Genomic DNA, 23,113 nt, shown 5'->3' with positions numbered 1-23,113 from the left:
ACATGGTGAAGTGTATTTTACATAATATGTGACCTTTTCCAGCTTGAATTTAATTAAAGGAAGCTAAATTAAATTAAGAGATGAACATTGTTATCTAGCAAACTCAGTTACCAGCATGTGCAGAACTGTGCCCGTGTAGTGACAAATCTGTTTTACTAGTATGGGTTAAATGTTGCTTTGAGGCTGCAGCTGTGTTGGGTTTTTCCACTCAGTAACAATATTTCTGCTGAGGGCATGAATATTTTGTAGTCCTGCTATGTTGAACATCTGTCATGCTTTGTCATAGTAGACACCTCAGTCAAGCTTCATCAATTCTGCTTTGTTTTACATGAACTGCCTTTGACTTCATACTGCGAGATGTTTGCAGCAGATGTTAAAAGACAGAAACAACACAAAGATTCAGGGAGAAAATAAAGAGGGCCGGATTCACTGAGCATGTATCAGTGACCGCTAATGGCTCCAAAATTCTGCACCATTTCCTCGTGCTATCTGCTCCGTCTCAATGTCTGATTCTCAAAGAATATTGTGCTTGTAATATTCAGGCATAAACACACCCATAAAGTCGCCCTTCTCCGCACAGGTTGCTTTGCAGGTTTTGCATCTGAATGTGGAGGAAAGCCCCTTGCACCTTTACTCTTTGTGGAGATTAGCGCTCACACTGACAGAGCTGTTCTGTCCACATATAGATGATGAGTTGGGAAGGGAGGGGAAATACAAGAAATATGTAGAACTAGTTTCACATTTGAAAAAAAAAAACAGAGCAAGTAAGGGCAACTTGGAAAGAAATAATCACATACTCGTGCATAACGGCTCCAGACCGTTCCGTGTGGAGCAGCTGATGGACGGAATTCATTAAACCTCCGGTTATATTAATAACAGTAATATCAGTGTAATATGTACAGACTTCAAAATATCATTTATCTAAAAGTCATACGGAGGAGGAACTGTTTTCCTGATCACTGGAAGTTTTGTCTGTGACATCTCTTACTGTAATTACTGTCATATTTATTGTCATAAATACTGCGGTGCATTTACCACCAACTATCTTCAGACGTTTTTTGCTCCACTAAATGTTAGCGCTTGTTTTTGTGAATTTAATGGTGCTTAATTGCATAGAAAGGAGACAGTTTTCCCCTAAATTACTGTGTAATGGTTCATTTAAATAAGCGCAACCATCACTGGCGCACAGAGACAACGTTTGTTCTGCAGCCTCATCCATCCATCCATCTGTTCTTCCATTCATCTATATCCATCCATCAATCAATCCATCCATTAATCAATCCTTTAAACCATCAATCAATCAATCTATTAATCAATCTTTATTTGTTCAGGCAGGCCGTCCACCAACGATCCCAAGTAACCTAAGTTAGTTCAGGAACTCCCAGGAAAAGATGTGGTTAGTAACTGAGATTTACAGATAGTGACATGCAGTAATGTGATCTCACATAGAGAGAGAGAGAGAGAGAGAGAGAGAGAGAGAGATAAGAGCCCAAGGTGCCAGTTCCCTCAGTTGTCTAAGCCTATAGCAGCACAACTAGGAGCTGGTCTACACCTGCGCCAGCCCTAACTATAAGATTTATTAAAAAGGAAAGTTTTAAGTCTATTCGTAAAAGTGCAGAGTGGAGAGGAGCCTGATAACTGAAGGCTCTACCTCCCACAGTACATTTAAAGACTGTATAGGTACCACGAGCGGGCCGATAACTGAAGGCTCTACCTCCCACAGTACATTTAGAGACTGTAGGTACCACGAGCGGGCCTGATAACTGAAGGATCTACCTCCCACAGTACATTTAGAGACTGTAGGTACCACGAGCAGGCTTGATAACTGAAGGATCTACCTCCCACAGTACATTTAGAGACTGTATAGGTACCACGAGCAGGCTTGATAACTGAAGGCTCTACCTCCCACAGTACATTTAGAGACTGTATAGGTACCACGAGCAGGCCTGATAACTGAAGGCTCTACCTCCCACAGTACATTTAGAGACTGTATAGGTACCACAAACAGGCCTGCATTCTGGGAGCGTAATGTTCTCGAAGGGTAGTACAGCACTATTAGCTCTATAAGATAAGATGACGCCTGACCATTTAGAGCTTTGTAAGTGAGAAGACAGATTTTAAATCATATTCTCGATTTTTATAGGGAGCCAGTGCAGAGAAGCCAACACAAGAGTAATGTGATCCATTTTTCTAGTTCTAGTCAGTACACGTGCTGTATCCATTAATCCATCCCTTTCCTCATGTATCCTTGCCAAGTCTTTCTTAACGTACCCTTTGCATTTCAAGTACTGTATACGCATTTTAGCATCTCATTAAAAGTGCCCTCTAAGCCCTAGAGTTTTAAAGTATATTTTCTAAAGTATTACAGTCTTCCTCTGGATGATGTTGATCTTGTGTGGTCATTCTTGTTCTTTTGCCTCATGTGGAAAAGAAAAAAAAACATTAGATCAAATTTAAAATATGCATTTTTAAAACAATTTGCTGAAAAAAGAAGATGAGCTAATAACATTCAGATCCTTGCTCTCAGAGTTGCAGCTTGTGTTGATCAAACATGTGTCAGAGCTGAGTGTGGATCCTCCCGGCAGTAAACTAATGAGCTCAGAGTTTCTAAAGGACATGCACTCAATTAGAGTAAAACACAAATCAACTCACAAGCAGACTCCTGCTTTTAATTTATGTCACTAAGCAAAGCATTTGATTAAACTGCAGACATGAAACATCACAATTTGACAAATAACACATGTTAATCAAATTCACTTTGAACAGAGAAAAACAACCTCTCCCTCTCATTAGATGAGAATATTCATTTTAACATTAACATTTTTTCAGCAGAAAAAAAAGGCTCTTTTCTTCTACATATAAAACCAAATCACTCACTCATTCCCTACTCCCTACTCACTATATAGTGAGTTTAATGTCATGCACTCACTAAGCAAAATTAAATAACATTTTGGACACTACTCGCTCACTTGCCGGCCACTGACAGTGACATCATTGTCTTCGTGCAACTAAAATGTGCACCTTAACAATGGCCAAGGATCAATAATAACGGTAAATAACTGTATTAATTTTTCAGTGATAACTTCTATTATATTGTGTGTATTTTCAGAGAAAATTTAAAATAATAAATACACATAAAATATTGAATTTGATATATATTTGGGGCGGCAGTAGCTCAGTCCGTAGGGACTTGGGTTGGGAACCAGAGGGTCACCGGCTCAAGTCCCGGTGCGGACCAAACTTGGAAGTTGGTCTGGTAGCTGGAGAGGTGCCAGGGCACCTCCCGAGCACTGCTGAGGTGCCCCTGAGCAAGGCACCAAACCCCCAACTGCTCTGGTGCGCTCTTTGCTTAGCAGCTTGTAGCAGCCCCACTCTGACATCTCTCCACCATTGCATGTCCACAGGTCCTGTTTGTGCATGTGTGTGATTTGTGTAAACAGAATTTTCCGCAGGGATTAATAAAGTATATCAAAAAAATATATAATTAAACACATTTTTGACCAAAACGCACGTCTTTATGCTCACAGACTCTGGTCTCTCGTCTGTCATCATCATTAGAGCAACCTATCGTCACTAACATTGACGACCTTTTACTTTTCATTTAAGCAGATCAAAGATTTCAGTAAAAACGCTCCTAATATGGAATTTATTGTGTTTCTGTGCCTGCTGGTCGCTCCTCTCGTCTGTCTGAGAGCAGTCGAGTCAAACGCCACTCTCTCCGCTCGTAAAAATCGCTTGAACCACAATGCTCGGCTAGTGACCATCGGTCATACACTACTTTTCTCAAGGCAATGTGGGATACATTGAGTGGACTATATAGGGTATGACCATGCTCACTCAGAATTCGGACAGCACTACAAAATGGTGTGAATAGGGAGTGGTTTCGGACCCAGGCGATGTCACCTCATACCTGGTATGGATAGTACTTGGTTTATGACACAGCCATTTCCTCCAGTCTGTGAATTATTCAACCTAAAACCAGCTTTACTAAAGCTCCGCAGTACATTGTACTGTGCCTTGTGACTGACAGTATGTGTTAATTTATGCTGTACATTGTGATGAATACTATGTCCTATCGGGAAACAAAGTGTAACTAGGTCAGGATAATGCCCTGTATTTATTCTGACATGCCCTCTGGAGAGAGCAGAGGTCCGTTTGCAAATGCCTGGATTAAACTATCAGAAAGACAACTGTTGGCTTGGTGTTGTAGTTAACACAAATTTTCAAAACAATGGGAAAGGAAGATTAAACAGGCATGCCTGCTGTTGCCATGGTGTTTCAGACACTGTGTGTCAGTTTGTGCAAGAAATGCCCTGAAGTCTGGGAATCAGCTTATGGCTCTGATTTCACTGTGCGAGCATGTGCAGTAGTACAAACAAAATATCAAACATGACAGAAAATCATCCGACCGGTCCAGAGCAGCTGATCGGCCGTCGTGGGTCAGTGTTCACTTCACGACTGACTATGTGTGATTGTGTGCCCGACTTTAAAATCAATTAGCAACTCAAACTCAATCCCCCTGAAATCGGGCAGGGCACACCCAACTTACTTTGCTAAACCTTGGATGAGAGTCGCTGGTTTATGTTTTTTTAATGCAAGATGCTAAACTTTAAAGGCCATGAAATGTTCCCTCCCTTTATTCAAATATTTGCTGCCTGTTGTTTGCCCGAGACTCGCAGGAGGTGGGCTACATGTACACACACCTGCTATGAACAGTCAGCATAGGCCACTTGTTCAATGCAACAAAAGCTGCTGCCCGGGCAGCAGAAATGAAGGACTTAAGTTTTGTAATGTTTATGTGCTGTGGTGGGTCAAACAGATGCAGCGTTTATATGCTGGCAAACACAAATAAAAGAGATGTCTGATTTATCCAGCTGCTTATATCAAGTGATGAAATTGTAGCAATGTGCAGATATAACATAGATGTGATACATTGGGAGGCATAAATGGAGAATCATTGTGCAGTTCAGATTGTGTCGATCCAATCAGGGGAAACGTTATTACAAATTTACTTTCTTTTATCTTCTGATCAGCTGTAATATGATCTAAGCTGTGATACGATCTGAAGTCTTTAGGGATCTGTTGCATCCCTCTCTATAAGTGAAGGTTCTCTTCTTACAGCTACTTCTGAAGTGAACACTTTCATGAGAAACACTTTATGATGAAAGTTGGAATTGATTTAATTTTACTGGCAATTGATTAATCAACTAGTCCTATGATGAATCACTTACACCTCTGCGTGGAGCGGGAGGAGCTGAGGGAGCCATCGCGGGGCCCGGGCCAATTATTAGTGTCAGAGCCCAGGTTGGATCGATGTGGCTCCAACGAAAACTCCCACCATGAGCCCAGAGGACTCTCCTCCTCCTCCTCCTCCTCCTGAGATCAATGGCAATAACTTCTGCCTCTGTCTCTCCCTCTCTCTCTCTCTTTCCTCTCTGAGCTCAATAAAGGGGCGGCTGACTCTCTGTCTCTCTCAGCAGTGATTAGGCTCACAGACGGCGAGCCCTGATGTATCTATCATATTTGCTCTGGGTGGTTATTGTCCTGTCTGTGTTTTATTGAGCGCTGGCTCTCTGGAGGGTTTTGGGTTGTTCATTGATGACCGGAGTCCAGGACTGGTGATGATGATGAAGTCAGAGAGAATAGACGATACTACACAGCAACATAAATCTGAGCGTGACCAGAGAAGAGCCCATCTTCAGTCTATTTTCTTTACAGGGTTTTTATCTTTAGAAGCATCTCACAGCAGGAGGTCATCCCTGATAAACAGCAGGAGAGTTGTCCGATCATGGATGACTCTCTCTCAGTTAAATACTTTTGCTAGATAATCCTATGCACCAGACGTCCTACCATTATGTATGAAAGCCGAGTCAGTTGCAATGTTTTCCTTGCCTTGTAACCCTTTAAACTGGGCCCCTCCTTCGGGGCTCATCGCCCCCAAAAGTGCTCCCTCACTGCGGAGTTAGCATGTATGTTTACTGCTTGGAGCTACACTGCAAGATGCTTGAGAATATCAACATTTGTAGTAATGGAAAACCCGGTAATTTAGCACACTAGCACAAGCTAACAGCAGTGTTTGGCAGCTGCCTGTCCAACAGGAAGCAGACCAACTCCCCGTCTGAGGGTGAAAACTAATCCAGGTCTTGGACTCGTTTTGGAGCAAGCTTTGTGTGGCTTTTCAACTAAAATAATTGTATGGCTGTTATTATCCATCTTTTAGTTTTCAAAGACTATTTTATTATATTATTGTGCTCTCCTTTAAATTAACATTTTTGGGGGGGGGCATTTCTGCTTTTATTGGATTGGACTATTATTGGACTAAATCTATTTCATCTCACTCTATCGTCTCACTTGGTTGTTCTGATACAGAAAAAGAATAACTAATGGAAATGCTGGGTGCATACAAACACCATGTGTTCTTTCCTGTAACCAATGTTACCGGATTGCTGATGGACGGTCTACCTCCCCCCACCCCCTTGCTCTCTATCCCTCTTCCTGCATCTTATCCCATCTCTCCCCCTATCCCTTTCCAAGCCCGGCGCAGTCTAGGCCTGTGAAGGCTGTTTCGTCATGAGCCGGGAGTCCGGCCGAAGATTTCTGCCTTTTAATAAGGCAGTTTTTTCTTACCACTGTAACTTTTGCTGCTTTGCTAAAGTGCTCATGATGGATAGGCCGGATCTTTGTAACATAGCAATAAGTAAGGTCTTTTTACCTGCTCTTTTGTAATGTTAACAGACAATGAGTAAGGTATTTTACCTGCTTCTTGTAAAGTGTCTCGAGATAACACTTGTTATGAGTTGACGCTATACAAATAAAAGTTGATTGATTGATTGATTGATTACTAAAACATCTTTATTATGGCGTACAGAGATGGGGGAACAGCTGAGCAGAGAAGCCGCTCAGCTGTGTGTGGACATGTTGTATTTTTTTGTGATGTGAGTTTTATGACAGAAGGTAAGAAATGACTGCAGTTCTGATCACAGTGGGAGGTTTGCTCCTCAGATGGAGAGGCAGGCTGAGGTCCTGGTGGAGCGATCAGTTTGGATAGGAGGGTAAATCATTTTTAAACCTGCAATTCATTTCCTCTTGTTTGAATTCTGCTTTTTCATCCATGTCTTTGCTCATCGGTGTTCGTCATGCTTTCAATTTCAAAGAGAAGCTTTTTAATAAAACCTTGTTGTGTTTTGTCCTTCTTCAGCTCTGAGAATATTTCAGGCCTGAAAGCAAACTGGAGGTTAAAAAACAAACAATAAATCTAAAGAACTAACGGCTACCTGAAGTGACCCATCAGAGGCTGCAAAACAGCAATAAGAAAAGGAGATCCAGCCAATTAAAGCAAACAAAAGCTTTCACAAATGGTATTTTGAAAAATACATGAAACAACCGTGCCTAATGTGAAAACACCTTAAAAAAGAGGAACCAGAGGATCTGGAGAGGCGTCCTGGTTCATCAACTAATCATACAGCAACGTGAAAACGCCCTTAAAGAGAAAAGTATAAACTTCAATATGTAACATTAAAATGATAATAAAATAACAAAGTTTGATCATTGCATGACAGTAAAGAAAAGTCCAAACAAATTTAAAAAGTCATGTTTCTTTCTATCTGTTATTTTATTCTTTCTGCATTTAATCAAATTTGATTAAAATAAACAAAAAATAAACTACAAGTAATGTAAGAAGTTACCTTCCTCTATTTTTCTTATATTTTGTTGTAAACGAGCTTTATAAATCACACTGAAGCTCTGCTGGTTTAAACATCGCTCTCTCATTTTGAGCTCTGTTTTTTTTCTCCTGGGCCCGGATCAGAGTACGCTTCACCCTAAAGTCCAGTTGCTATGATCAGTGTGAACACAAACGTACCGTTCTTGGGAACTGTGCTCGAGTCCGCTTGAAGCGTTGGTCTCGGGCATGTTTCATGTGTACACAAGTACAGTCCGCTATATGACGAAATACTGAAAGGCGCCTGTCGCTTAAAAAAACATTGTGTCAGCGCAGCCCGGGCCCATTTCATCCTCTTAGCTGCACGGTAGATAGAAAGAAGGTCTTTGTTGGCGTCTCAGAAATAACAAAAACATCCACACTTAGCAGGATTTACTCAGTCCGCGAGTGGATGCCATGGTTGCTTCTTCTTCTTTCTGCTTTTTGGCGGAATTGTAAACCAACTGTGTGCATATACTGCTCCCTGCTGTATCGGACGGTGTACATACACAAGTTTACTCGAGCAGAAATCAATGTTACTAATGTGAACACAGACCAGCGGGGGAGGGGCCTAATGTGAAAACGCCCTAAGAGGAGGCTTAAAACTTTCCTTTTTGATAAAGCTTATAGTAAAGGCTGGCACACGTATGGACCAGCTCCTAGTTATGCTGCTATAGGCTTAGACTATAAAGATATATTCACAGATATGTGGTGAGACTTTTAGGCATGTAGCCTTATTTTAATTCTGCAGAGTGTTTGATACTCTAAAGATATTTTATGAATTCAGGGATACAGGGCCGGCCCGTGGCATAGGCAGTATAGGCAAATGCTAGGGGCGCCATCATCCATAGGGGGCGCTGCTGGCACCCCAAATGAGTGCGGCAGAAAAGTTGAAGATAAAAAGAAGAAATAGACGGAAAAATGCATTTAAATATTATTTATCTAATATAGTTTTCATGCTTTTATTTAGTAATGATACAAAAGAAGCCATGAAAACACAACTCTATTTTCTTGTCTCCTGCTTGACGCGGCTGATCACAACACAGCTGCTCGTTACCTGCTCGTTGTGGAGGAGGAGGGCAGGCGACTTATTAGAAGTGAGAGACACTGACCGTACGGATTAATATCACGTTTATAAATGACCGTAATGTAAACAACAACAACAAAGCCCTCGTGAGGCCAGGGACAAAACAGAAGAAGAGGAGGAATAATGTGAAAAAGACACAGAGGTAACGTGCTGCACAGATCAATTATCGGTTGTATTTAAGCTAGCTTGTTATTGATGGATGATAGTAACGTCAGTGTTTCCTAGCTCGAGTTAACATCAGTTATTTCCACTGTACTTTTGTTAGGTTAAGATTATTCATGTTAAGGAAATAACCAGTGTAAGAAATATACTTCTTCTTTTGTTCTTATTTTGTTTGGGACACAAAACCTACTTTTATATTTATTGACATCTTGTGTGTAAGTGTACTTACTTAGCTTTCACCCTAGTCGATTAAAATGTTTATTTTCCACCTCCTGTTGTCATTAATAGTTTTAAGCTCTTGCCTTTAGAGTATTGATGTCTAAGAGCATGAATGCATTTTGTGCATGAAGTCCTCTCTGAATAGATATGTGTGCATGCTGTAGGTCTGGTTGTAAGGAAAACATTTGGGCTCACCTGAAAAACTACGCTGAGGTTTCTTTACTGCTCTGAAGAGAAAATAATATTTTGTCTTCACACTATATTATAAAATGCAGATTGTTTCACAAATGCTCATCTTCTCTCTCCAGACGCAATCAAAAGATTTAAAACCATGTCCGGGCCGTCTGGGACCACTTCAGCTCCCTGCACTGTTTGGTATTGTTTGTTCTGTTACACTAGTTATTTGTGTTTATTTATAAGAAATATTAGAGTTATTACAATTTTATTCATGTTTATTTATAAGTATTTGTTATTTTTAAATAAATAAATAATGTTAATATAAAACTGTGTGCCAGTTTTCTTTAAGTGGATGACTATGATATATTAGTAGTCAAACTGGCTGCAATTTAAAGGGCAACCGCTAAAATCTTGCCTAGGGCACCAAAATGGTTAGAGCCGGCTCTGCAGGGATATGTATACTGTATCATAGCCTTAGGTCCTCGAGCCTCGACGCTGATTTTTCCACAGCAGTGTGTGTGTTCTAAAGTGTAAAATAACAAAAAATATTCAGAAGGCTGGGCACGTATCACATGAATATGCTTGTAATTCAGATACAGTAGATGTATCTGTGTCTCTGCATCTCCTTTTATAACTCATAAAATTGGAATTATTCTGAAAATGTTTCCTCTGCCTCGTGTTATTCTCACTACAGGAAATCGTGCAGCGTCGCTGAGTGAGCTCAGCTGTAGGACTTGATTATCGCAGCACCTCAGTTTTTTTTTTTTTTTTAAAGATATCTGAGATGAGTAAATGGTTGACTTCTCCGTTTTTTTTTTTAATCACTCTGATGTGTAAACGAAAACTGAACAGCGTTTCCAATTATTCAAACAACACATCCGCAGAAGACAATTCAATTTCCAGGCTGTGGAGATAAATGTCAGAGCAGGAAACAGCTGACGGAAAAACGGCTTAATCAGGTTTTGTAGACTTTTGTTCGTGTGTGTGTGTGTGTGTGAAGCTGTTATTACTCATGTGATCCTGACTCAGCCCCATGCAGAGACAGAACCTGATCCCCAGTTAACCTTTTACTATTTATTTGAATTAACAATTTTACCTTAACCATGATACAGGAAGTTTTTATAGAGGAAGTTTAAATGGTCATTGTTTAATCATAGGTGTTTAATGTCCATTTTTTGACCACTTTGAGGACTTTAGGTCTAACTGGCCTTAAAAGACTAGCTTCAAAGTTAAATGGTGGCCTCATACATGCAGTGATAGAGCATCCAGGAGCAATGGCTCAACAGTTCAGGGCTTCTGGTGTACAGTAGCCAGTTGTTAGCGATTAAGAACTTTAGTCCAAGACATCTTTTTCTTTTTTGGTCGTTGTTTAGTCTTATTAGCAACTTGAGAAGGTAAAATGGATTTGATATTGAAAATGAACATCTTACTGCTGGTACAAACTAAACAGACAACAAAGAACAAGGCTCAGTCCCATCCCTTACCCTTACCCGTACCACTTAGCCGTACCCCTACTTTTGTGTAGAGGGAGGGTGTCCCGATTCTTGTTGCAGGACTAGAATGACATTTTGTAAATGTACTTGACTGATGTCAATGGCCCTAATAAAGATTGTGAGTATAAATAGTCTTTTGTAAACGTACCACAAATTCCCGATACTTAAAAGTAATTTTCCTGAGTCAGACATTTGATCATGAAATGTTTTATCATGAAAAACACAGAAAATTTGACATGCTAAATGAATTGTTTCAAAAAGAATTCAACATACGTAACAAACTATATTCAACATCTCTGTATCAGGAACATCATCTTTATGGGGCCTGCACATGGCCCGGAGACCAGGGCAGCCATTCTGACCCCCAACAATTCTGTTCAGCACTTCACTAAATCTGGGTTTATTACTGAGTCTGCCAACCCCACCCAACAACTCTCTTGTAGCTCCGCACCCTAACCTCCCAAACCGTGCCTCCCCCACAAGGCACCCTGCTCCCTTACACAGCTTCACTTTACAGGCTGTCTCGGTGGACAAGGTCCTGGATGAACTGTTAAGGCTGGACCCAAAAAAGCCAGCTGGGTCTGCTGAGCTAGACCCTTCTTGAAGATTGCAGCCCCCATCATTGCAGCTACCATTACTGACATGTTTAACCTGTCCCTCCACACAGCTGAATTCCCACATGCTTGGAAAGCAGCAGTGGTGCGTCCCCTGTTCAAGGGAGGGGATCAGGCTGATCCTAACTGTTACCAGCCCATCTCAATACTGCCCTGTCTGTCTAAAGTGTTGGAGTCAATAAGCAACTAACTAGTCATATGGAAATGCACAATATCTTGTCTGATGCTCAATCTGGTTTCCGAGCTGGTTATGGCTGTGTCACTGCTGCTCTGTCAGTCCTGAATGACATAACCTCTGCATTAGACACAAAACAACAGTGTGCAGCAATCTTCATTGACCTGGCAAAGGCATTCGACACTGTTGATCACTCCATCCTAACCGGCAGACTGGGCAGCATCGGGGTTTCGGCACTGGCATGGTTTTCAAACTATCTCACTAATAGGCAAGACCTTCCAGAGAGGGGGTGTGGTCAGACACAGCTCATTTACATATTTAAAGGTACAGACACAGAAACAGCCTGTTCTGAACAGGGCTGAAATAGAGAGATTTATAGACATGAACAAATACAGGATTTAGAACAAGAAACTTCACACACGTTTTGTGGAGCTCTGAGATTTATTTACACTGGTTGAAGAGGAGGAGAATATGTGACCTCAAAATCTGTGTCCATTAAGTCGAACCTTACAAATAGAGATTAGAATATAAATTACAAATAAATTGATAATATATGTGTTCCAGTGGCTTTTTAGTTAGTTTGCACACCCCGTACAGAGGCTACATTAGCCTACTCAAAGCGGGCGGCACGGGTTTGAATCCGACCTGTAGCTCTGTAGCTGCCTTGCCTTATGTCATTCTCCACTTGCTCTCTCTCTCGATCTCCCTGATTTCTGACTCTATCCACTGTCCTCTCTCTCGAATAAAGGCATAAAAGCCCCAAAATAAATAATTTATTTGCTCCTTTTGCACTATAAATGTATTCTTCAATATCACAATGAGCCTTTTCTAATCAAAGCACAATGAGTCACTCCGCTATCTGTGCATATTCAGATCTTTGTCCCACGTAAAAACTGTTTCAAACAGATCTCATTTGCACTTTTTAAAAAAAAATCATCTTTGTTTGTGAAATGGCATTTCTGAGTAGCTTCTATAGAAAATAAGACACTGCAGGCATGGCTGCATGTTTGAGCCACTCTTCAATGAATCATTGTGCGTATGAGCGGTGTGTCTGCTCACACTCTGTGCATATGGGCTGATTGGCCTACATGCAGAAAGGACGACTAATAATTGATTAGGTGTCGCTAAGAACCCTGGAGGGGAGAAGTGGAAGTGCTTCCTCTAGGAGGAGGAGGCAGCTCGAGCAGGGCAGATATGTTATTATCTTATATTTCTATCTGGTGGTTTTGAAGAAGAGGACAGCTGCACACATAGGCTCAACCCTGAGAGCAGCGCTGCATGAACATATCTGTATTCAGGTTCATGTAATGAACTGACAAACCTAGGGGAGTGTGTCTATGTTCCCTGAGCCTTATGTTTCCTCAGATTATAACTTGCCCCTTTTACGCCACCTGCTTGTTCAGTCGAGTTTACAGTTTTGAACTTGAGTAAATCATTTGCGTGAATTTGCGTCAAATTTAAACAAAAAATATGTAGAATCCGCCACCAAGGAGCTCTCAATTAATGCTAACAAAAGATGACGTCGAGGCTAGCGGGGAATCATGGGAGTGCACTCTGCCACATCCTCATATAGTCTTTAGAAAAATACATCCTAAATCCTACCTTTATTTTCTGACTCAACACTGAACTGAACACAGCGTGACTTTACCTTTTCTGAATGAGAGCAGCAGCTGTTTCACCTTGTGTGGAGAAATTCATGTTTGCAATTAACTTCATGTCATTTGCATTTTAACAGGACGAGAACTCTCACGAGTCCTTCGTGTGTTCATCCACAATAATTCAGTTTGTGTTTTCATTGGACCAATTACACACATGGCAGGTTCATACTGGCTTAAACCAGGGCGCCTGGTAAACTTAGTTAAAATCCCCAAAATATGATTTGGCCTGCGGGGAGAGAGAGAGAGAGAGAGAGAGAGAGAGAGAGAGAGAGAGAGGTCTCAGTAATCCCAGAGTAACAAGCATGTCATGGAAAGTCTGCAGGAGAACGTGTGGCTGCTCAGAACAAAATATGAAATTCACCACACAGCGTGATTAAAAAAGGGCAAATTTTATTTAAAGCACTTACATAGAAAAATATGATTGATTTGAGTCAACAATAATAAATAGAGCGCCTGACTTTCCCCAGGCCCTGTCGCCACAACAGTACAATCAATATCCAGTTTCACAATACAGCAAAGGCACTAGCATTTACCACAATCAACAACACGTCAATGGAGGCGGTGCAGATGGTGGGGGTGGGCGGTGGGCGGGGGGGTTGGGCTCTTTGCGGTTCACACTCACGCCTTCCCACTCCACCTTTGTGCGAGCCTGCAGCTGTCACACGCACGCACACACACACACACACACACACACACACACACACACACACACACACACACACACACACACACACACACACACACACACACACACACACACACACACACACACACACACACACACACACACACACACACACACACACACACACACACCCCGACACTCAGGATTACCCGTTACTTATTCGGCCTTTTTCCTTTTCCTCAAATGATTCCAGACTTTAATCTTTTCTTCTCTGCTCGACTTTTGTCCGAATGAAGCAGGGGACAACAAAATAAACAACATAAATATGATTTGACATGTCGAAGAGGAGAGGATCGTCCTCTGGGGAGCTCAAACACACACCAGAGTGCGTGCGTAAAGGGCCAGACGTGTCCACAGACGGCGCTCGTTTTCAGTACTAAATTGATGCTAAGCGTCTAACGCCCTCGGCATCAGCTGTTTCTTGTCGCTGCACTCACAGCGCTCTTAGTTTGAAAACAGCGCCGCGCTCATCAATGTCACATCACCCTCACCGACCAATCAGGATAGGGCGGGACTTACAACATCAGCTTTGTCAACAACAATGGCAGAGGAGACGCTTGTCTTTTATTTTTTTTTGGTGGGGCAGAGCGGTCTAAACGCCCCCCTAACGGACATTACCAAGGGCAGCAGAAGTTAACTTTAGTAACCTAGCAACAGTGAGCGCTGGTGAGAAGCGCTCTGAGACGCTGTCTGTGGACATAGGCCCTTACTGGTCAAACATTTTGAAATGGTTTGTCAAGGGCCAAAATTTTGGTTAATCAAATACTGATCATCAGGTGTGTGTAAAGAATAAAAGGAGTCACAATCATAACGAGCAGATCTCTGGGGACCGCGAGAATCCACTCCCTGAATGTTGTCACATGATCTTGAGATGGTTGGACAGACGGACAGATATCGTTAGAAAACAATTGTGAAAATTTTACATTAAATTAAAACAAAGACGATCAGGAAATTAAAGTCCAACTGAAACTGTCCTGCATGATTTACTTCTGTTGCAACGTTAAGTTTTTGCATCTTGTGTTTATAAAAAACCTGAATCCAAAGTGCAGAAATGAAACATCTTCTATATATTTTATAATGGTTGTCATGGTGACGCCTCTCTGTCTGCATTTTCATTGTTCTGTGGATAGAATTTTTACATGAAAGCCCAGCCGAAAAATAAATCTTTGCACACCTCTTCATCTGCCCCATTTAAAGAATCTGAATGAATGAATGAATGAAGGAGGCTTTAGCTAGGAAGCTAGCATTAGCTACATTAGCGGCGTATATTTCGGGGGGGGGGGGGGGGGGGGTCGGACTGTTGGACTCACTTCCTGAAAGCCAGGATGGGAAATTAACATTTGCAGAACAACATACACAGTCAGAGTCCAAACACAACATGAAATGCATTATTTTTGAGTTTGGAGGCTTAATTTTGGATTTCTGTGTGATTCATAAAAACAAGATATTATGCTTTTGATTGAATAAAACGACAAATACATATTTCAGAACAGAGAGAATTTTGTCATTTCAGTTGGACTTTACAAAGAAACAAACAGGGTTCAGTAGACGGCACATTTAAATCCAGTGATTTAGACATAATTTGATGAAATGTAAAAAACATGAAAAAGTCAAAATTCATTCATACCAACTCACTTAACGTGTCCGAGTTGGTCCCATTAGTGATGATAGATCTGTTATTATGAAAGGATTGTTGCTTCTTCCAGAGGGATGCATGATGGGGGAAAAAAAAGTAAAATGTCCCCAAGTGAAATAAGAATAAAATAAAAACGTGTAGTGCAACCCTTTACATGCAAGCTAATACATGAGACAGAACGAGAGCGATGTTGACGACAATCAGTGAGTGTGTTGGAGACGAGCCATGTAATGCAGCTGGAACACACACACTCTCATACAAACACACACACACACAAAGCACATCCCTGAAGCTCACAGAAAATTGGACATAGTTCGACTGGGACTTGATGGACTTTCTTTGAAAGAGGTCAGAAAATATAGAAAGGAAAAATAAACGGATTCTTGTGTAAGCTCGTAATCAAAACTTTGTAAATGTTCATTATTGATTGGTTCTGATTTACACTGAAAAAAAAAGAAAAACTAAAACATCTTTGAATATCTCCGTAAATATTGTGAAAAGTGATAAGGCTTAAATCTTTCTCCAGTTCGACTGGCCTCACAAACTTCTCTTTCCCCAGAACACCACGGGTCCTGTCGGGTCCAGATCTGGATGTGGACGGACTGATCCGCACCGTGTCCCCAAAGGCTCTGATTGTCAGAACAAATTGTAAGAATGTGTTTCTTCTCCACCTTAAAGCTAGTCCGATCCTCACCCATTGATCGCCTCCTTTAGCCCGGTGACTCCTGCGTTTCGAAAAAACCACCGTCACTCTGTCCGGTTTTTGGTCTTTGCGCCTCGTCCTCTTGTCGCCTTGAGCTGGAGTCGACTGGAGAATTAATGCACGAGGAGCCCCCAAAATGTTACACAGGGGCTGTAAAGCTTTACTTTCATTGTTTGTGCTGTGCGGCGTTAGCGGGCCGCGGCGCACTGCTGCCTCGGTACATGTCGGGAACTCGAGGCTGGCGGGGACTCGCTGCCTCTCGTCGGTTGTGGTTTTTAGATGTTCCTCTGGGCCGTGAGGTACTTGAGAGCAGCTGAGCCGTACTTCCTGGACAGGTCCTGGTGGAACTCGTCCTTCAGGGTGTTGAGACAGTTGCGGTAGCTGGAGCTGGAGCGAAACTTGGAGATGTCGAAGCTGGGAGCGTGGGGCATGTGGATCATAAAGGCGTTGGGGAGAACCATCAGGTCGTACTCCTGAAGACAAGAGGGAAAAAGAAAGTTTAGAAACAAGACAATGGACCAATGGACTTGCATTTAAAACATTTTTAAAACTGGGTAATAGCTTTACATATTTTGGGGGTTTTAAAATAGCAGTCTGCATGTTCTCCCTGTACTTGTGTGGGTTCTCTCCGGGTACTCCGTCTTCCTCCCACAGTCCAAAGACATGCTCGATAGGTTAACTGGTGACTCTAAATTGTCCATAGGTGTGAATGTGAGTGTGGCTGGTTGTCTGTCTCTATATGTCAGCGCCTGTGATTGACTGGCAAACAGTCCAGGGTTTAATCCCGCCTCTCGCCCAATGACAGCTGGAACGGCTCCAGCCCCCCGCTACCCTGGACGGGAAAAGCGGAGTAGATAATGGATGGATGGAAGGGGCATTTCTGATTCTGGTAATGGTAAGGGAACGCCTCCTCTGTATTTGAGATAAAACCACAGAGGTGTAACCCTAATCGACCTTAGCACCTCATCTGCCATTAATCATTTCCATCAAAACCATAGACTGTATAAACATGGACGGAGTCACAGTAACGTTGCCCATTGGCTTCTCAAGAGGCATTTTGAAGCCCAAACAATGGTGGTCGCCATTTTGGAAACACTATCTCCCCCTGTCTGTTGATTAATCTAGTAATGGGCAAAGAGGTGGAGTTAAGGCGGGCCTTAAGCCTCCTGACGAACAGCTACAATGCACCCACCGTACCCCTAATTATGCAAATGACGAAATCTTAGCCCACCCTCAATGTGTTCTAATAAAGAACGTTGTTATTGGATCCCCATTAAATGTTAATTGCTGCTGTAAGTAATTAGTATTTTAATATGGGACCTAAAGGATATTCCTTGGACTTTTCAGCCAGCCTCAAGTGGACACTCAAGGAACTGCAGGTTTCTTGCACTTCCGCACTATGCTGCAGACGTACCTGTGCATCGAGTTCCATGACGTGGGACACTTTGTTCCAGCCGAAGCCCACAAAGCGCTGGTCGTACTCCGGACAGTCCCGCCTCACTACGACGTACGGCTCAAAGTCCGGCTCCCACTCCACCTTATACGGCGTGGTGGCTGTTCGCCATTTGGCATAGTTGGTCGGAGCGTGACCTTTGGGCCACACATGGTACCTAGAGGGGCAGGAGAAAGACATGATTAAGACTTGGTTTTCCATCCGCTTTGTTTTCATTCAGACGTGGAAAAAAGGAATGTTCATTTGTTTCCAGCCCAGGTACCTGAAGGTGTAGAGAGTCCCCATGTCCAGCATAGAGAGCAGCTCAGCTTTGGATTTTGGATAGGACAGACGGTAACGAAGCGTCTCGAAGGCCGAAACCACCAGAGCCTTCTTAGTGTGAGCCATGTCCAGCTGCACCACAGACCTTCTGCATGGAGGAAACAGGACACGTGAGGCAATGGTAGACCACAACTCAGAGGACAACTCAGAGGACATTGACCAAAAAACATCAAAATCATCTACATTTCATAGATTGTTTCCAAATAAACCAAAGACTTAGAGCTTCTTTAAAGGGTTAATGTCCAGCTTCAGCCTACAGCTGATGTGGGCTGTCATTTCAGTGAAACTGACTAATAGGGAGAAAGAGATTTGACGTTGCTCCAGTATATATCGTGTCAGCCTGAAACCATGAAACAGTCTGTAATGGTTGAAGCCCAATATTTGTAAGCATACACTACTGAGACAAGAAACATCTCCGTTCTCAGTCAACTGACTGGTTTTGTCAATAAAATGCGTAAGTTAGAGGACTTATTATGAAAATTCCATTTCTACAGTGTTTTTGAACATATATTTGGGTAACCTGAGTGTCTACAGACCCAAAAGTTTGAAATAAACCCATCCAGTCCTTTGTTTGTGGTCTGCATAAGTCTTACAACACAGAGAAAAATGCTCAGTTTCAAATGTGCTCTCCTTGTGATCTCACAGTGGGATTCTGGTAAAACTTTTGCACAGGTCTGCCATTTTTCTTGCTAGCGAAGGAGTGATGTCTACCGGGAAAACTCAGGGGGTGCTCAATACATTTAAAGAGACACACACACCAAATCTGAGTGTTCTGAGAGAGCTGGTTTATACAGGGTCACAAACTTCCTCTGGTGCTTGATTCATGTTATATTTTGACCAACGCACAGCACAGATGTTTCATTTAGACCACAGGGGGACTGTTTGAAAAGGTGGAAAAGGGGGATAATATGTCCTCTTTAAAATGCTTAAACAAGGTATCCTTGTTAGATTTAAGGCTTTGTAAGACGTCCCGAAATGAAATTTGAGATCAAAACGGCAATACACAGAGACTTGCTTCTCACACGCATTCACAAACAGGACCTGTGGACATGCACTAATAGAGAGATGTCAGAGGGGGGCTGCTACATAGCCTGTAGCTATGTTGGGGGTTTGGTGATTATCAGAGATTATTATGTGTTTGACAAGATACCCAAAGTGCCAGAAAAATGCTCAAGGCAGACAGACTCCATTGACAAAAACAAACATTTCACTTTGCAGTGTGCCGCTGCCTCTACTGGTTAGTTAGTGTTATTGGGAGTCCATACCTGAGGTAATCGTAGAGACCATACATCGGGAGGAAGTCCACATCGGTCAGAAACACGTACGGCGTGTTGGCATTCTTCAGGGCCACGTTCCTCACCAGGTTGACGGGGTAGAACTGGCCCTCCTTGTAGACGATGTGGTAGCCAACGTTCTTGCGGTTCTTGAGGACCTCTGAGGCTTGAGCGTATCGGAGGAACTGCTGAGCCTCGGCGTCGGACATGTAGAGCGCCAGGCTGATGGGGCCCTCCCAGTGCTTACAGATGGCCTCCAACATCTGGAGCCTGCACAGATGTATCAAATAATCCCTCAGATTATTACAGTCTATAGAATATTTATCAAAAACAGGTCAGAAAATGGTTAACTAATTAAGTAAAGACTAAATAGAACAGCATGTATGAATATACTGTAATTATTATATACTGCTTCAGGGATTATGAGATGGTTTGGTACCTGTCCATGGAGAGCTGGGCCACCAGCGTGATGTCCGTGTCGTCCTCGGTGGGCGTGTACTCGTACTGCAGGAAGTAGAGGTGAACTCTGTGAACAGTGAGTCGCTCCCGTCGAAAGTCGTAACACTGATCGTCCTCGTCCAGCTCCTCCAGAGCCGCCTGCAGCTGAGAGGACACACGCACACAACTCTGCTCATCACTGAAAATTCTTTGGACTATGAACTCAAGTTCAGTCAGGCTGGATAATGCTTTCCCTTTTCTTCAGACAAACCAGACCAAATACAGACCAAATGAATCAAACTCGTTAAAGGAGCAATATGTAACTCTGACACCTAGTGTTTAAAATGGGTACTGCAGTCTAAATTCAAACATCACACAGAATTGTCTCCCCCCCGCCCCCTCCTCTCTAGAGTCGATGCTCACGCAGGTTGCCATGTGGTGGACACTGAAGCTTCAGTGTTTATCCAGCTCTGCATCGGTCTGTAAACCTTTCTGTGTTCTAACCTCTCTCCATTTTTCAAAATCATCTCCAATATTGATCCTAGTTTGAGCACGTTTCTGCTCGTGGAGCTTATTAGAAACATGCAGAGGCTTTTTAGGTCGGGTACAATCACTTCTATCTGAACCACTTCTCTTGCCCGCTTCCATCGCTGCAACACCTGTTGGTTTGACCTGATAACTGCTCTCATATCTGGCAAACTGAGGGGCATCCAAAACGGCCGTGTGGGGGTTGCCTTAAAATCGCCTACCTTCAACATAGCATGTTTTGTCTGATCATATAGTAAGGTCACTTTATAATTTCACTCACTACACATCTCACTGATTTATCCTTTAAATTAATTTGGACTGGACTTTTAGCAAACCTAAACAGGGACTGTTACCATGGCAGCAACATTTGTTCTGTACAGTATAATATCAAACTGCTTTCCTGCCAATTTTAGTGCTTTTTTTTTTTTAAACTTTGAACCCTTTCTGAAATTGTAAAACGAGTTAAATTGAATATTGGCAAACTGTTAACAGATATTTGTTACTCTGAGAAAATCCATATTGGCTCCAACATCAGTCTGGCTCTTTCCCAAACACTCTAAGTACGGCAATAAAGAAGAGAATCTTTCAGTATAAGCTTTGTTAATGTATGCTGCAGCCTCAGTATCTGCTGACTGGCCTTTCTTTGCGCTTGTGTGTGTGTGTGTGTGTGTGTGTGTGTGTGTGTGTGTGTGTGTGTGTGTGTGTGTGTGTGTGTGTGTGTGTGTGTGTGTGTGTGTGTGTCTCACCTGCACGCTGTCTGGACTGGCCTGACTCGGGCAGCCGAACAGTTCCCGTCTCAGCAGGTTTCCGTCGTACTCTAAGAAGGTCAGGTAGAGGTTCCTGAAGAACTCCACGTGTTTGTTCTTCACTCGTAGTTTCTTTGGGGAGTTCCAGTGGATCACCTGGGACCACAGCACGGAGGAGACGTGTTATCATCAGCTACATCAGTCATACTACAGCCTGTTTTCTGCAGTTTGTGTTTGTGCAGCAGCAGCTCTGTAAATCGAACAGACTGAACCCTGACAGACCGTCGTGTCTCCAGAGGACAGAGTCAGCCCTCTGCCCTCAGCAGTATATCAAACTGTGTGTGTGTGTGTGTGTGTGTGTGTGTGTGTGTGTGTGTGTGTGTGTGTGTGTGTACCTTGAGGTCAGACACCTCGGTGTAGCACTGCTCGGAGCGAGTGTGATCAGACAGCTGAACGTTCCAGAAGCAGGGCAGCTGGTGCACCAGGACGGGGTTCTGCTTGATGAAGGCGTTGAAGATGTCCTGCAGAGAGACCGCACACGGACTGTTAGAGGTCTACAGCCGATACTTGGATGTATGACTGATAAAGAGGGCCACATGGACTCTCTTCTGGTTTTATCAAAGCTTTGTGTTTCAGCTATCGGGGGTAGCCAATTTCATTCAGGGACACTTGTCATAAATGGGATCATAAACAACCTGGGTCCAGACTGGACTCATTTTAGACTCAAACTGGATCCAGACTGTACTCATTTTAGACTCAAACAGGATCCAGACTGTACTCATTTTAGACTCAAACAGGATCCAGACTGGACTCATTTGGACTCAAACTGGATCCAGACTGGTCTCATTTGGACTCAAACAGGATCCAGACTGGACTCATTTGGACTCAAATTGGATCCAGACTGGACTCATTTTAGACTGAAACTGGATCCAGACTGGACTCATTTTAGACTCAAACTGGATCCAGACTGGACTCATTTTAGACTGAAACAGGATCCAGACTGGACTAATTTTAGACTCAAACTGGATCCAGACTGGACTCATTTTAAACACAAACTGGTTCCACTCTGGGCTCATGGACTCAAAGATAAACCACAAGCTAATCTCTGAAAAGAAGAGGAATTTGATTTATCGCTGGCTCACCTGATCCGCCAGCGACGTACTGAGCATGCTCATTAGCTCCCTCTCCGCCGTCAGCCGCCACATCTGCTCCCAACCGATCCGTCTCAGTCGCTCCAGGTAGAGGAGGATGACCCCTGTTAGAGAGAGCCAACAAAAGGTACACGATCATGACTGAGGTCGTCTAAAATCATGTTGAATGTTTCTTAAAATAAATAGAAAATTAAAGTCAAGTATTAAATACGATCTGTGTTGTTACCTGTGTTGAAGCCTCGTCCCAGCGCCGGCCACGGTTTGTGGTTCTTCCAAAGGTTCCCCAGGTACCAGTCGCTCTGGTTCTCCACCAGACCGATCACCTGTTTGTCTTCAAACAAGAAAGACAAACATCAGTGAAGAGCTCAACTTCTTTCTAGACTTAAAGGAGCAGTCTGTAACTCTTATGACAGTTACAATCTGACCCTGACCCTGACCCTGATCCTGATCCTGACCCTGACCCTGATCCTCATCCTGGATTTTTAAACTCCTGCACCCTGAGTCAGACTTAAAACATAAGAAAACGCAGGATCTTAACTTTCACAGATGAGATTCTTCAACAGCCTAAACATTTGAAGGTGTCTTACCGGTGAACTTTCTAAAGATGCCCCAGAGCTCGGCGATGTCGGTGGCAAAGGTGATGTCCGTATCGAGGACGATGACCTTGGACAGGTCGGAGGGCAAAGCTTTGGTCAGCGTCAGCTTCATCAAGCCGTAAATACCTGAGTAATGCTTGTTGGGGATCCACGACACCTCGGACTGGAACGACAAAGAAGAAGAAGAAGAAGAATCATCAGGTTTGTTATTTTCATGCTTCTCCAGCAGGTGACTTCTGGAGCGAGCGCTGTTCTTTAAACGTGAGCGGTATTCTGTGAGCGGGCCGACACAAAGACG

At 42.9% G+C, this 23,113-nt stretch overlaps 2 protein-coding genes across 4 annotated transcripts in view; both read right to left on the bottom strand.

Moving 5' to 3' along the window:
* The window catches only part of LOC132980801 (serine/threonine-protein kinase BRSK2-like), a 575,981-nt gene that overhangs the window by 189,357 nt on the left and 363,511 nt on the right, over nucleotides 1-23,113 (bottom strand). The window lies entirely within an intron of this gene.
* large2 (LARGE xylosyl- and glucuronyltransferase 2) overlaps nucleotides 13,658-23,113 on the bottom strand; it is a 75,088-nt gene continuing 65,632 nt past the window's right edge. For all 3 annotated transcript variants that reach the window (XM_061047517.1, XM_061047590.1, XM_061047671.1), the window contains 10 exons: nucleotides 22,807-22,978; nucleotides 22,446-22,550; nucleotides 22,211-22,323; nucleotides 21,464-21,589; nucleotides 21,069-21,224; nucleotides 19,796-19,959; nucleotides 19,348-19,626; nucleotides 18,024-18,170; nucleotides 17,723-17,918; nucleotides 13,658-16,781 (listed from right to left, as the gene is read on the bottom strand). In XM_061047517.1, the coding sequence (XP_060903500.1) occupies nucleotides 16,584-16,781; nucleotides 17,723-17,918; nucleotides 18,024-18,170; nucleotides 19,348-19,626; nucleotides 19,796-19,959; nucleotides 21,069-21,224; nucleotides 21,464-21,589; nucleotides 22,211-22,323; nucleotides 22,446-22,550; nucleotides 22,807-22,978 (1,656 nt within the window). In that variant the 3' untranslated portion in view covers nucleotides 13,658-16,583. The remainder of the gene's footprint in view (nucleotides 16,782-17,722; nucleotides 17,919-18,023; nucleotides 18,171-19,347; nucleotides 19,627-19,795; nucleotides 19,960-21,068; nucleotides 21,225-21,463; nucleotides 21,590-22,210; nucleotides 22,324-22,445; nucleotides 22,551-22,806; nucleotides 22,979-23,113) is intronic.

The sequence above is a fragment of the Labrus mixtus genome, chromosome 1 (assembly GCF_963584025.1).
Source record: "Labrus mixtus chromosome 1, fLabMix1.1, whole genome shotgun sequence".
Taxonomy (NCBI): domain Eukaryota; kingdom Metazoa; phylum Chordata; class Actinopteri; order Labriformes; family Labridae; genus Labrus; species Labrus mixtus.
The sequence above is the reverse complement of the archived record's forward strand: the minus strand, read 5'-3'. Positions and strand labels throughout refer to the sequence as shown.